This window comes from Larus michahellis, chromosome 5, assembly GCF_964199755.1.
Source record: "Larus michahellis chromosome 5, bLarMic1.1, whole genome shotgun sequence".
In the NCBI taxonomy this organism is placed as follows: Eukaryota; Metazoa; Chordata; class Aves; order Charadriiformes; family Laridae; genus Larus; species Larus michahellis.
In genome coordinates, this window is record NC_133900.1 from 52,034,682 (window position 1) to 52,048,936 (window position 14,255).

At 41.9% G+C, this 14,255-nt stretch overlaps 1 protein-coding gene across 3 annotated transcripts in view; it reads left to right on the forward strand.

Annotated features, from left to right (window-relative positions):
- The window catches only part of LOC141743352 (charged multivesicular body protein 3), a 37,965-nt gene continuing 23,710 nt past the window's right edge, over window positions 1-14,255 (forward strand). Inside the window, exons 1-3 of one of the 3 annotated variants that reach the window (XM_074587278.1) lie at window positions 1-392; window positions 2,605-2,744; window positions 13,903-14,018. In XM_074587278.1, the coding sequence (XP_074443379.1) occupies window positions 167-392; window positions 2,605-2,744; window positions 13,903-14,018 (482 nt within the window). In that variant the 5' untranslated portion in view covers window positions 1-166. Of the gene's footprint in view, window positions 393-600; window positions 1,461-2,604; window positions 2,745-13,902; window positions 14,019-14,255 lie in introns of those variants that run through there. The other 2 variants (XM_074587279.1, XM_074587284.1) reach the window with 2 other exon arrangements.

Below are 14,255 nucleotides of genomic sequence, written 5' to 3' on the forward strand. Positions count from 1 at the left end.
GGGAGGGAGGAGGCGGGAGGGAGGAGGCGGGGGGGCCGCGGCCCCGCGGCGCTGACAGTCCCCCCCTCCGGTTCCCTTCCCTTCCCGCTGGCCGCCCCGCCCCGCGGCAGCCCGGCCTCCGGCGCGGCTCTCCCCGGCCCCTCGGCGGGCAGCCCCCGGCGGGAAGATGTGGGTGAAGCTGTGCTGTTTGCTGCTCTACTTCCTGGCGCTCTTCGTCCTGGCCAGGGTGTTCGAGGCCGTGGCGTGGTACGAGAGCGGCTTCCTCGCCACGCAGCTGGTGGACCCGGTGGCCCTGAGCTTCAGGAAGCTGCGGACCATCCTGGAGTGCCGGGGGCTGGGGCACTCGGGGCTGCCCGAGAAGAAGGATGTGCGGGAGCTGGTGGAGAAGTCAGGTACGCCGAGCATCCCCGGCGACCCTCCCGGTGGGGAGGGAGGTCGGTCCCCCGCCACCCCCGCGTGGGGAGGTGGATCCCCGGTGACCCCTGCGTGGGCTCCCGCCGCCCTTGGGATGGAGACCCGGGCGCCGCTTCCCACGCTGGCGGGCCAGCGCCTTCGCGGGGTGAATTTGGGGAGCGAGCCGGTGTCCCCCGCCAAGGACCCAGACGCCGGAGCGGTTAAATGGAGGAAGGCAGGGGGGAAGCTCGGGGATGGTGACGTGAAAAACCTCCGCGGCGTTTTCAGCCCGAAGAGGCTGCGCGGAGGGAAGGCCTCGGTTAGACGGGTCACCCAGAAATGGCTCTTCCCGGTGGGTTCCGCCGGGCTGCTGCGGGCCCCCGGGGTCAGGGTGGCGAGGCGGCGGCCGCACGGGCGAGGGCGAACGTCGTCGGCCGCCAAAAAGGAGGAGGAAAGAATCCAAATACATGAGCAGTGGGTTAGTGTGTACAGCTGCGGCCAGCTTTTCCCGTGTATTCCTCTCCCTACCCATTTGCTGGTTTTCTTACAGTTACTGCGATCTGGATGGGCGCAGAGGGAAGCAGTGATTTAATAACTGAGGGAAGCAGTGATTTTATAGCGGAGGAGCAGGAGGGATCAGTACCGAGGGGCACGGTGGTTTTATACGGGAGGAGCCAGAAGTAGATCCTACATACCAAAAACAGCTTGGAAAAAGGGAGGGAGGCATTTCAGAAGTAGGGAAGACCAGGTGAAAGGGGTAGAATATTTTTTTTTTGGCGGGGGGGAGCGATGAACAGTGAAGAGTGAAGAGCAGTGGAGATGTAAGGAATGGTGGAAGTGTGTTGACAGTAAGGATGGTGGCCTGGGGCGGTCGGAGGGAGCTGGCCCCAGGGACTGGGAGATGGGGCTGATGTAATAGCTGTGGTGCTCGCCAAGCAGGAAAATGTGAGTGGCTGCGTGTAAATCGGTGATCGAAGGGCTGCTGAGAGAGAAATCCCAGCCATCGGGATGGGCAGTGTGGGCTTCAAATGCCTGGACAGAAAAAGAGGAGGATTTGGATGAATATAGTGAGTGTCATAACCTTAAAAATGCTAACTCTTTTAAATAATTGATATTAATGCTGGGCATTTAAATCTAATTTGCTTTTATTGTTCATTGTTTATTTATGTTGTTTATTCGCTTTGCTGCTCCAACAGTAAAAAGCATTAGGTGATTTCAGTTTTGTTTCCAATCACTTTCACTCCTTGGCTGTCAGGTACTTTCATGATGTCATGATGTTTGGGTTGCAAATGCTGCAGGGAAGTGTTTTAACTCCAAACAAACTGTATTAACCAACTTCTTCAAATGTCATAGAAACACTTCTTATACCAGAAGGTGTTTTTCCTGGGTTTTTTTGTCCTCCCCCCCCCCCCCCCCGAATTCTTTGAATACTTTTGGGAAGGGTTTCAGCTGTTAAGCTTTTTTTATTTTATATTTTAAAGGAAACAGCCTTTTTGGACAAGACTTAATTTCTTCAAGCTTAATAAATTAGTTACTAGAATGCTAGTTGTCGTTACCAGCGTTTGTAATGATTGTGAAACAACACCTGAGAAGGAAATGAGGTTACAAAGGAAACATTATCAGATGATTTTACTGTGAGCTCCTTACGTCACTAGGATTGGAGTTCATGGGAAGTTTTTCCAACTTTGCCAACAGAAGCCAACAGCTAATTTATTTTGCCTGAGATTTTTACTTGCAATGGGACAGTCAATGTGGCTTTTTGTTACAAAATTATTGATTGAAATTCTGTAAGTCTGTTTGAATTATCAGTGTTAAAAAGCTGGTTGCTGCAAAATTACCCTCCTGTGAAATGAAAGCAAAGGCACATGAATTAAAATTGCTCTTAGCCACAGAATATTGTTATTTTCAGAGAGTGAGGCTTAGAAGATATTCATTTATTCTTTTGTGCGCTTGGTTGCGTGCGTGGTACGTCTGTGTAACCAGGAGCATAGCGTTCCTCTCTTCTGTGGCCTGACAGCTAAAGTCAAATTGTTCATAGTCGTGTCACTATAGATAAAATTATAATAACTTTTTAGATTAGCTACCTTCGTACTGAAAAGGTTCTCTGAGCAACCATGTAAAATTTAGTTAGTGAAACTCTTACTAGAATTTATGAAGCGATCTTTCTCAATTGCTGCTGTAATTGAATTTCTCCAATTGTCTCTTTTTCAGGCGACCTTATGGAAGGAGAGCTTTATTCTGCTCTCAAGGAGGAAGAGGCCTCTGAATCGGTTTCCAGTACAAACTTTAGTGGTGAAATGCACTTCTATGAGCTTGTAGAAGACACAAAAGATGGGATCTGGCTGGTACAGGTATAGAAATTTGATCATATATTTTTATGTATTTATCACATCCAAAATGCGTTTCAAAGGAGGAGTTTGTGAGAGTAGTTAACTAGTAGTAAAAGTGTGTGACAGAGATGTTTACAAAAATAAACTACATCAGGGAGATCATAAGGAATAAATCTGTTCCAAAAAAAAAAAAAAAAAAAAAAAGAAGAAATTCTGGAAGTGAGAGTTCCTATACAGACAGGAATAAAAAAACCCACCTGTTATTCTGTGGATTGCTTTTTGAAAACCAGGTACTTTAGAACCAGAAAATAAGCAAAGCAGCACACACTTAAATACACAAACTATGCAGGTACTTGACCCTGGTATGGTAAGACCTCGTGTAATGCGTGAAGTAGGTGCATTAAGTGCAGATGCTCCCAGCTGGCACAGGAGAGGTGCCTCTGGCGTTGCTTTTCCTTTTGGTTGTGTTACATGCTCAGACCCAACCAGTTTAAGTTTCTGTTGATCTGAGGGGCTTAGAGCACTTTTAAAAGCTCTATTGCCTCTTCACAAAGGCAAGAGCTCAGTGTGCAACTTCCCAGTGTGCTACTCAGGCTGCTTCTACAACATATTCCAGTAGCTTAAAGTTAACCTTCCCCCTAAACTTTGTGGGTCCACTGATTTTAGAGCGTGCTTCCCCAGGGCTGCATGAGAATAAGAGAAAGTTTAGGAAAGGAAAGACTTTTCCAAATAGGATTCGAAATAATTTATCATCACTCTTGAGAACATAAATAATCTAGACCAAAATGTAAAAATGCTTTTCTGCATGAACTTCTTTATTGAGAAGAGGTTTGGTTTTTTTTTTAGGCATAAGTTCTCTGCTAACAGCCACATCAGGCAATCAAAATTCTCCACCAGACAATTAATTGTTCAGCTGACAGCTCTGCTGTCTGGTTTGTCTGGTCTCCTCACTTCATGTTTTCTAGTTAAAGAGTTTATCAAGATGTAATGACTTGTTACTAGACCTGCACCGTCACCACATCAGATCTCACCCTAAGACAATGAGAGGACAGATTACGTTTGCCACTGAAATGGCATTTGTGTTTAGGGGAAGATGTATGTGGAGTTTGTTGAATGTAAGTTTCAGGTTCAAATCATACAGAAGGGGATTCTTCAAGCGGAGAGAGAGAGCATTGAAAGGAAGTTTACACATCTCCGAGCTAGTTGACAAATGTGAGCATGAAAACGTTATGAAAAACTTTCCCTCCTCCCCTTGCAGCTCAAAAGAGTAAAATATGGTAGTTCTCTGTTGTCTCTTGCTTGCAGAATTTTAACTGTAATACATTTGCAGCTAGCTTCGTAATAGCAGATCAGATGGGCTGCGTTTTGATATCTCTAGTGTGATTAATGTTGTCATCATTCTGGGAATATTTGCACAGCTATTCAGTTGGTCACAATAGCTGTGGGGAAAAAAAATCAGGGGAATTTACTGAATAATTTACTTGCTGAATGCTATTTGTCTGTTTCTCTCTAATAAAAAAACACTAGATAAGTCACATTTATTTTTTTCAGTCTTGCCTTTTGAGTTTTCATCACTTTGAGTTTTGATTTGCTCCCTTCCTCATGATAACTCCTGCCTGGATAACTCCTGCGCTGGATTCTTCATCTCCTTTCACAGGTTTTTCCCATGTTCTTTTCTTAGACCTCATCCCTCCAAAGCTGCTTTTTTATCATCGCATCCCTCTTCTAATTCTTGATTACTCTCCATTGCCCATTCTCCTTTACCGTTAGGCATCCTGTGGAAACTTTACAGCTAATTAATCAGCTCGATGCTTAGGCAGGGGAGAGCAGGAGAGTGAGGATGCCTCGTGGATGGGTTTGGTGACCGCAGACAAGGTCGGAGCATTCCCCTGCTCTGTTGTTGCTACTGGCTGTGAAGCAGGAACGATCTCCAAGTCCTTTTCAGGATCTTGACTGTGAATCCCTGTTTCACAGTGGCTGCCGGAAAACAGCAGAGGGAGAGGAACGGTTCTGGCTCAGCTGGTACAGCGGCTGTTGGTTGAGTCAGTTTTGAAGGCTTTATGATGACGTATGGGAGGATGGGGACTCTGAAGATGATTTTTATTTTCCAGTGCATGTAAATGAAATTTCTGGGGTGGCACAAACTGGTAATGTGATAGCCATCACCGTCTGCAGAGAAATCAAGGGAAAAAGAGGAAACAATTATTATTTCTTCATATGTTTGACACAAATTCAGATGTGAATTTATCATTTAGAACCAGCAAAATGAATTCCTTGAAGAAAGTCAAAGTCCATACACAAGGAAACAGTGTTTTGTGGCTTTGTTTCTTTATTTTCTGGAAATCCACATGCCAAGCATCCAGGTTCAGTGGTAATTTGTTTACCAGTGTAACTGTTCACAGGTGCCCTCTGCTCCTTCGTGGAGCTTCCGTAAAGCCAGAGACAGCAGCATGTTCTCTCTCCTATTAGCTCGTGATCTCATCACCTTTCCCTTTATGCCTTTCTTCTTGCTTGCCAGCTGCTGTTTTGCACTTCTTTGGCTGGCAAGGAGGATGTGTGGTACTTTCTAGAGCTGCTTCTCTTGTTAGTAGAGGAGTAACACATAATGTTCTTTTCCAAACTCTGCTATTGCTCATGCTCTCCGGTTAGTCTCTAGAAGCCTGTCACATCCAACAATATTGTAGTCGTTATAACTTTTTAAAAACATACAGTAAATGATCTATAGATAAAAATCCTCTTTGAATGAAGTTAAAATCTACATTAATGTGTATTTTTATTTTAAAAGTCCCTACTGTAACACGGTGGTAGAGAGAAGTAAAGGGAACTTTCTTCTTGGCATTGAAGCAGGAGGACAAACATTCTGACTGTGTCTGGTAGAAATGCAAAGGACATTATTATGGATATAAAATGTTGCAGTCTATTCTGCATCTCAGCTTCTTGTTCAAGTGGTGTAATCACAGAGCAAGGGATGTGTCTACAGGATTTTGGTGGATTTTTCCTCCTCCTTTTTCCTCCTCCTTTTTCCTCCTCCTTTTTCCTCCTCCTTTTTCCTCCTCCTTTTTCCTCCTCCTTTTTCCTCCTCCTTTTTCCTCCTCCTTTTTCCTCCTCCTTTTTCCTCCTCCTTTTTCCTCCTCCTTTTTCCTCCTCCTTTTTCCTCCTCCTTTTTCCTCCTCCTTTTTCCTCCTCCTTTTTCCTCCTCCTTTTTCCTCCTCCTTTTTCCTCCTCCTTTTTCCTCCTCCTTTTTCCTCCTCCTTTTTCCTCCTCCTTTTTCCTCCTCCTTTTTCCTCCTCCTTTTTCCTCCTCCTTTTTCCTCCTCCTTTTTCCTCCTCCTTTTTCCTCCTCCTTTTTCCTCCTCCTTTTTCCTCCTCCTTTTTCCTCCTCCCACATAGAATCGTAGAATCATAGGGTTGGAAGGGACCTCTGGAGATCATCTAGTCCAACCCCCCTGCCAGAGCAGGGTCACCTACAGCAGGTTACACAGGAACGCGTCCAGGTGGGTTTTGAATGTCTCCAGAGTCGGAGACTCCACCACCTCTCTGGGCAGCCTGTTCCAGTGCTCTGCCACCCTCAAAGTAAAGAAGTTCCTCCTCCTGTTTAGGTGGAACTTCCTATGCTCAAGTTTGTGCCCATTACCTCTTGTCCTGTTGCTGGGCACCACTGATAAGATCCTGGCCCCATCCTCCTGACACCCACCCTCTAAGTATTTATAAGTGTTGATAAGGTACCCCCTCAGCTGTCTTTTTTTTCCCAGACTGAAGAGACCCAAATCCCTCAGCCTTTCCGTGAGGTGGTTAATTTTTGCGTGCTATGATGGATGTAGTCTTCTGTCTTTGCCTATTTTGATCTAATTTCTCACGGTCTCTTTCTCAGAAAAGAAAAGCAAAAAATCTCCTGACATCTTTAATCCATATGGATGGATTCTGCACCAGTTGTGAGTTCTTAGGAAATAGTGACTGTGCGGAAATTCAGTTTTGTCAGCACAATGCCGAATAATAAACAGAGAGTGAGATGTCTCAGAATTAATAAAAGTACAGACAGTCATGTAGAAACTTATTGACGTTATCTGGAATAAATAGGCTTTTTTCCATGCTTCTAATAAATAACCCACCAGTCCATTTGTAATTAATTGTATTTCTAAATGAGAATTGCCCAAATATTTTTACTTCTATTTTATCTATGGGAGGCTATTTTGCAACATAGCTGTATAAAGAGTTCTATGAAAAGCACATAAGAAGCTTAACTAATAGATCAGGGGTTTTGAATCTTTGTATCTTTGTGGATTCCTAAAAATCTTGCAGCGAGTGCATGGACTCTTTACACTAGTTTCAGGCTTCCTTTGCTCGTTTACCCTTTGCAGGCACTGTGGGGAAGTTCCTGGACCTCAAGGGGTCTGGATATCTCAAACTGGAAACTGCCAAACCAGACTTACAGTTCTCACAGACATACTACCTTACCAGTTCATTAAATAAATTAGAAATCAGTTTTGCCTTTGACAAAATCACAGGTTTTTTTCCCAATTCAAATGTCAATACTCCTTCATGTGGAGACAGACTTGCTGAGGCTGGATGAGGACTGACCGTTCCCCAGAGAACCACCTGTACGTGTGTGTGTGTGCGCAGCGGGAAATGGTGTCTCTTATTTAAAAGGTTTTGTTCTTCTGATGGTGTAAAGCCTGTCACAGTGCCCTAGTGTCCACGCTTGATGAGCGCTCGGTGGTGGTGTCTTTGTGGCTAAGCTGCAAAACCAAGTTTTGACTATTTGTGCATATTCAAAACTGTGTGCTCTTGGTATGAGCAGGTGTGCCTGACACCTGGTATCCTGGCTAAATTCCAGCTTAGATAATGCCTGAGCTTCCCTTTACGCTTTCATTTGGATACAGTTTTCTCTTCCTTTCATGGCACATGCTCCTAACCCGTAAAGGCTGAGAGATGCTGCCAATGTGAATATTTTTCCATTGTGAAAAAAATATATAAAAAACACATGTGCTTCACTTAGCTCGGAGCTTCTGCTGTATTGTGATGATCTCACAATTCTGCCTTTCTGCTTTGATTTCTTTTTTTAGTGTTGCTCCCATCTCTGGCACAATGTATCAAACACAAATGGAATGACTCTTAATCAAACTAGCAAGGAACAAGGGCTGTCAAACGTGCAACGTAGACGCTTCATTGGGATGTTTTTCCCTTTAGTGTTACTGAGGTTACTTTAGGTTCCTGAGGCTGTTAGAAGCAGTAATAACTAGTTATAAGGACTGCTTTTAAAATGCCCTCTTTAAAAAAGCCATCAAGGGTGTTCAGGTTTTGTGGGGAGTCATCCTTGCATATACTGCAGTCTGCAAAGTACTCGGGTTGCTGCAAGTTGCTGGAGTGGAGGCAACTCGTAAAGAGTGTTGTTTTCGATCCAGATGGTATACCTGGTGTTGTGCACAGTACACTGTAGGGATTATTCCCCATTAAAAAAATACTGGTTAATCCTATTTTAGTACCTTTGCTGTCAGGATATGTATAAGCTCTTTCCTCCATCATGCATCAAATGGTTAATACGTTCCTTTCCTCTGTATGCCTTAACTAAAGGAGAAAGCAGAGAAAATAATTGAAGGAGATAGAATTGGTTAAAATATTGAGAGTTGAAATACCATGAAGTGTTGATTGTTCTGCATTTGTCCATCTCTGACTCATTCTCATGCCTTGTGATATTTGAACATTTTTAGTTTTGAGTGAGCTTAAAAACTAAGACTAAATCTTGTTGCAGTGCCCTGTTTCAAAATCTCTACATACCTATCTGAAGGGGATTGAACGATACCTGGTTTAAATGAACAGAAAATAGAAGAATGCTCAAATAAGGCTACTACCATGTTGTGCTTAAGTACTGCTGGAGTACCGGAGCAGGAATTTGTCTTTGCATATCTCATTGCTACAGCAAACTCTTTAACAGCAGCAGTGTTTCCTTGAGCCACTTCAGTTTTTGTCCCATCTTTTCTGGTATTTGAAGTATGTATGTTTCATAAATCAATTTTAAAAAATGCTTAATGTTAACTGAGAAATTAAGGAGGAGCTGCATCCATGACAGTTATGAAGTAGATATTGTGATATCTAGGCATTTTTGGTTTGGATTAAGCCAGAGAGGCAAAGTGTCTTGCTGACATTGTCCTATTTTTCCAAGTGTTTACATCTTTCTGTCCACGGGATATTTGTTCTTAAAGCCTGCTTCCTTAATGTCATGACTATGACTATTTTAACTTATAGATCAAACCTATTCTATTAATTACATTCTGAATTGGCCTCTTTTGTGACAGTTCTGTCAAATTCAAAGTCAGGAGAGCTCTTCCAGTGCAAAAGCTACCTATGCAAATGCCTGTTGAAATCATCAGGATTTTGATGATATCAGTATTATGCGTCCCTAGGTGGATTCTCACCCTAGTGGCAGAGACTGTAGGTTGTTTGGTTGGACTCGATGATATCAAAGGTCCTTTCCAACCATGAAGATTCTATGATTCTATTTTAACTTTGTTTTCTGTGGTAGCTGGAAGCTGCTGTTTTAGGTGTTTATGGAAACTAAACAAGAAAACTCAATCAGAAGATGTAGAAATAAAGGAGATCTCCAAACCCCTGTCTTTCCATTTTTACTTTGCACATCTTGGTGGCATAACTTACCTGCAGTATTTCACCGTTGTTGGTTGAGACTCTCAGGACCTTTTGGGATATGGTGTGGTCCTCCTAAATTCACATATGGAGTACAAGGAAACTTGTGTCTAAGACTTCAGAGGAAGTTTGTGGAAGTTTGCTCAGTGAGGACCTGGCCTTCCCTCTGGCATCTTCTTCCACCGAAGAAGCTAGTAATTCATAGAGAGCGATGGTAATTCAGACCCTGCAGTTGGAGCCAGTCCTCTTGGCCTGGGTTAGGTGTAGGTGAGGGAGCAGATCTATTCTGTGATGTGGAATTGTTAAATGGCAGGGTTACTTTGATCCTATTGGATTTTCTTAGCCCATTAAGATCATTAATGGATTAATTGGGCTATCTTCATTGTCACTCTGACATATGATATGATGCAGATTGTGAAGATAGCTAATAATAACAAGAGCTTCAAGGGTTTGTGTTCCTCTAAATGTGGTGTTTGTTTCCCAGTTGTTCTAGCTGATCTCATAAAAGATAACCTGCTTTGATGAGCTTTGTCTTTATTTCTTTAAAATGAGATAGAGCATATGACTGAAAGGGACCTTCTCAATGAGTGAGTTCAGCTCTCTGCCAGACTGTGGAATATATGTTTATAAAATATCTTGCCGTCTCTCTTAAATCGTAAGTTGTCTGAGTGTAATACTCCTATTGACTGTTCTCTTCTTGGAAACATGTATCTGACTTCTGGCCTAAGTGTATTCATGGCTAATTTGTTCCTATTGCGCCTAAATTGACATCGCCCATTACTTTCCCCGACTCCTGATGTCTACCCCACTCCTCCCAGTACATGAGATCAATCAACCAGTTTGTTTTGTCAGGCGTAATATATCCTGGGCTTTGCTTATTTCGCAGCCAGTTAAAATTGATGCCTCATAGTTCCTTTTGGATCAACTAACAGACCCAAGCTTTTCCTCCCATTGCTGTTTCTAACTGATGAACTCCCTGAGCGCCATGTTCATTATTGAATTCAATTTCATTTCTGACACTCTGCATTACAAGATTTGTGCAGCTCGTCCTGTATAGCGCTATAATCCTCTTTTGTACATAGATGTGCTTCCCAGTTTTATGTCATCTGCAAATGGCTTTGGGAGAATTCAGGTTTCTTCAGGAAGGGCATTAATAGGAATATATGCTGAACTGAGCTCTAAGGTAAATCTGTTAAGAAGTCTGTTATCACTTTTCTGGCATTTGGATGTTTTTCTTGTCTTAGCCAATTTCTTACTCACTTTAAAACTTTTTTTTTTTTAACTCACTATAAAAACTTATCTCCAGTTCTTCTGAAAATTTTCCATGTGGCACAGTACTAGATATCCTATCAAAGTACAGAACGGGTAATACATTCCCTTTTCTTGAAACTCAGTTCTTTTCCTATAGGAAAAGATGGATTTTTAACTCTCAACCTAATTAGGAATTAAACATCTTTAGTAATTCCATGCTGGAAAGGGGTGGAAAATTCAACCGTCTCTGCACCTTTAACATTTGTTCTGCAGTTTTGCATACTGTTGAGATCAAGCTGGTGGGATATTTTATTTCATTTGCTCGTAAATATAATTCCTAACTTGTTATTCTCCTGTCAAAATGTAAATTACTCTCAAAGGATTTTTATTAAGAAATCTTTGCAGGTTCATGTGTAATTTTTTGTGCTTGTATTACAGTTCTGGGATGGAGATTACCTGCTTACTCTGATTTAAATGCATTAAGTTATTTGAGTTTTGTTTCTATCTTCAGGTGATACAGTCTGTTCCCATAAACTCGCTAACCTGTCCACGGCCAGCCAGCTCCTCTTCATTGAAAACTGAGTCAGAGCATTCATTTTGTTTTAAAAAGAAAATTACCTTACATTTCTATCCTGTCTTCGTTGTATGGTGATCCTGCTGCTTTTCCCTCTGTTCTATTCTTATTCAAATAACTGAAAAACCTTTTGGTGCAGCTTGTTATATTCTTTGTATGATCTAACTTGAATTGCTCATTTTTCCTTACATTTTTTTGATTTCCCGCTTATCTATCTTTGCTAGCTCTTTGTTTCGACCTTTTTTCATTCCTTGTAGAGTCTCAAACTATTTCTAACATCATCTAGGAAGAAGAGCAGGACTTGACAATTTTTTTCCCCCTCCTTGCTTGAAATAGAAAATCCTGAGAGCTTTAACACCTTGGACTTAAAAGAATTTCCAGGCCTCTCCGGCATTCAAATTCCTGGCCTCCTCAGTCACAGGTTTTTAAGCTAAATTTCGTAGCTTATCAAAATTCACGCTGCTTAAATAAAATCTGTTACAAGTGTTTGCAAGTTGTCCTTCATTTAAACTAAATTACGGGGTGGTTGCTTAACCTGCAGTATTTTCTCAGGCTCCCCTATTCACAGAGATGACGACTACTTTCCAAAACGCAAACCCTTGCCTCTGTGTGCTAAATTCCCAATGTTGTAAGTGGGTGTTGTCTGCAAGGAGCAGCCGCAATGGACTTGTTTATTTGGGAGTTTTTTTGCCATAATGACATAAAAAAGCATGAGCCCAAGAAATGTTACAAAGCTTCAGTGTGCAAACCATAGAACTGCTAGTTCTGTTGTTGTCTGCAGCGTAAATAACTTTCTCCAAGTTGAAAGACTTTTTCATAGGAAGGGAATTACAGCTGGTGTTAAAAACTCTGCCAGTACAAATGGTCAGATGACAGTAAATCATACCAGTGACTGTGTTTGCAACAACTCTCCTTCTCTTGACACTTAAAGTGAATATTGCAGTATCAGACAGAAGAAACAGCTGAGCAGGATGGGTTCTCCTGGATGTAACATTAGCATATTCTCATCAGCTGTGCTAGGCTTTCTCAGAACAGGCACACAGAATTGTGGAAGGAATCGATCGCTGAATAGCTGTGCCAAAGACTAATCCAGTTCCCAACGTTTTATACTTACTAATAAAACGTAGTGATTCCTTACTATGTTGGATGCGTTTATCATACCGTAGTAGCTCTGAGGATATACGGGCGTTAAGGTGTCTTTAGGAATGTGGTCTCTTTTAGTTGAAGTACATGAAAGGAAGTTTAAAACATTCAAAGTAATTGCTTCGGTTACATTGGGGGATGCGAAGAAGCCTCAATAATACGACAGATTTCCCCAGGTGGTTGTCTCAGTGCTTGAAGGTTACGTTTAGCTAATCAAAAAGGCTTTTCTATGCGACGTGTGTGTTTTGAGAATAACTTGAGGGATTCTTATCTAGATGTTCACCTCTGGTTTTGTTTAAACATGTTGGCCTCAGTGGAATGGGAGTGTTATCTGTAACTTCAGTTTGACTTTGTTTTCCTGTGTAGAACGTTCTGTTTAGTGAATTCTCTGCTTCTAAGTTTCTGAGAGGATGCTACTTGCCACAAAGCAGATAATATTTTTGAGTCGCAAAGGACAGACACTTTCCAGCTCTGCATCTCAGCCTGTGCCCAGAGAACTGTTAATCATGGTGACAACCTAACTTCCAGAGGAAAGCTGACATTTCAGGTTATTAAGTTAGAAAATTATTGGGAGAAGTTTAATGGTGGGTAAACAAATACCTAACAAATGGAAGTTTCAAAACTTAATCTAAAAATGTATTTTAAGTGATTGCCAGTCCGCCTGAAAAAGGGTGTGAGGTATTTCTAAAGTAGAAACTGCCACGGCTGATGGAATAATGCGTGATCAGTCGTGTCATTCAAAATTACCTGTCAGCTGCAGGCAGGCAGGTTTCCCTTTTTCCTTTTTTTTCCCCCTTTTTTACTTTTTCTTCCCTGTACAGTTACAAATCAGAGGATGCATGCCTATTCTTTGTCATTCGTGTTTGCAGAAGCTTACATTTAGGTAACCTGAAGTACTACTTTAATATACTAGGTTAGAACAAATTAGACCTTGGGATATATCACAGTGAATTATGATCCTGAAATGGCAGATGGGACATTGGAGTTGGTGGAACAGTCACGTAAAGTTACAGAGTGAGTCACTGGCAAAGCTGGAAGGAGTCAAGATTTTTAGGCATTATCCGAGAGTTTAATCACTACTTTCCACCGCTTAGAAATGGTTGATGACAGTCTAATCTGGTACCAGGTGCATATGTTCCAACTCATTTTACTTTCTCTGAGACTTTTTTTTTGGTATGTTGTAACTTTTCATGGAGCATTGTAATAAAATAATGGTCTTTTTTTACTGTGAAGAAGAAGAACCTGCTGCACCTGCTTCCTTTCTCCCCTTCTATGAACTGGTTAATGATAGTTTTTGTATTTTCCCAAGGTTTTTGTTAACTACCAGTGATTTTAGTCTCTTAACAGGTACTTAATATGATGATAAATTTTTGTCTTTCTGCAGAAACAGTATTTCTGTCTTAGAGCTTCACTCTTTAAAGACATGTAGTGTGATTACTATTGTATATACCTACTCTGTGTTCTAAGAGAGGAGGAAGACAGTATCAAGGATGACTAGATCTCTGTTTTCATGAAACTTGCTCTTTATTTCAGGAAGCAAACTTACTAAATTATTATTTCCTTTTGGCAATAGGTCATAGCAAACGACAGAAGCCCACTGGTGGGTAAAGTCCACTGGGAGAAAATGGTGAAGAAAGTTTCAAGATTCGGCATACGTACTGGCACTTTTAACTGTTCCAGTGACCCCAGGTATATTCTTAAAGGATTATCTAAATCCCAAGAATATCTTAAGGCTCAGCTGTGCTCTGGCAGCAGGGCTTGCTGTGTTGTAAAAGTAGCTGTGACAGAATGTGGCTTTATTAATGGTTTTTATCTCTACTGAAGTCTGTTCAGAATTCTCCATTACATTATTTATCAGCACCATAAACACAGATCTGCAGCTTCCTAAAGCATCATGTGTGAAATACATGATTAGACTACGTGGAG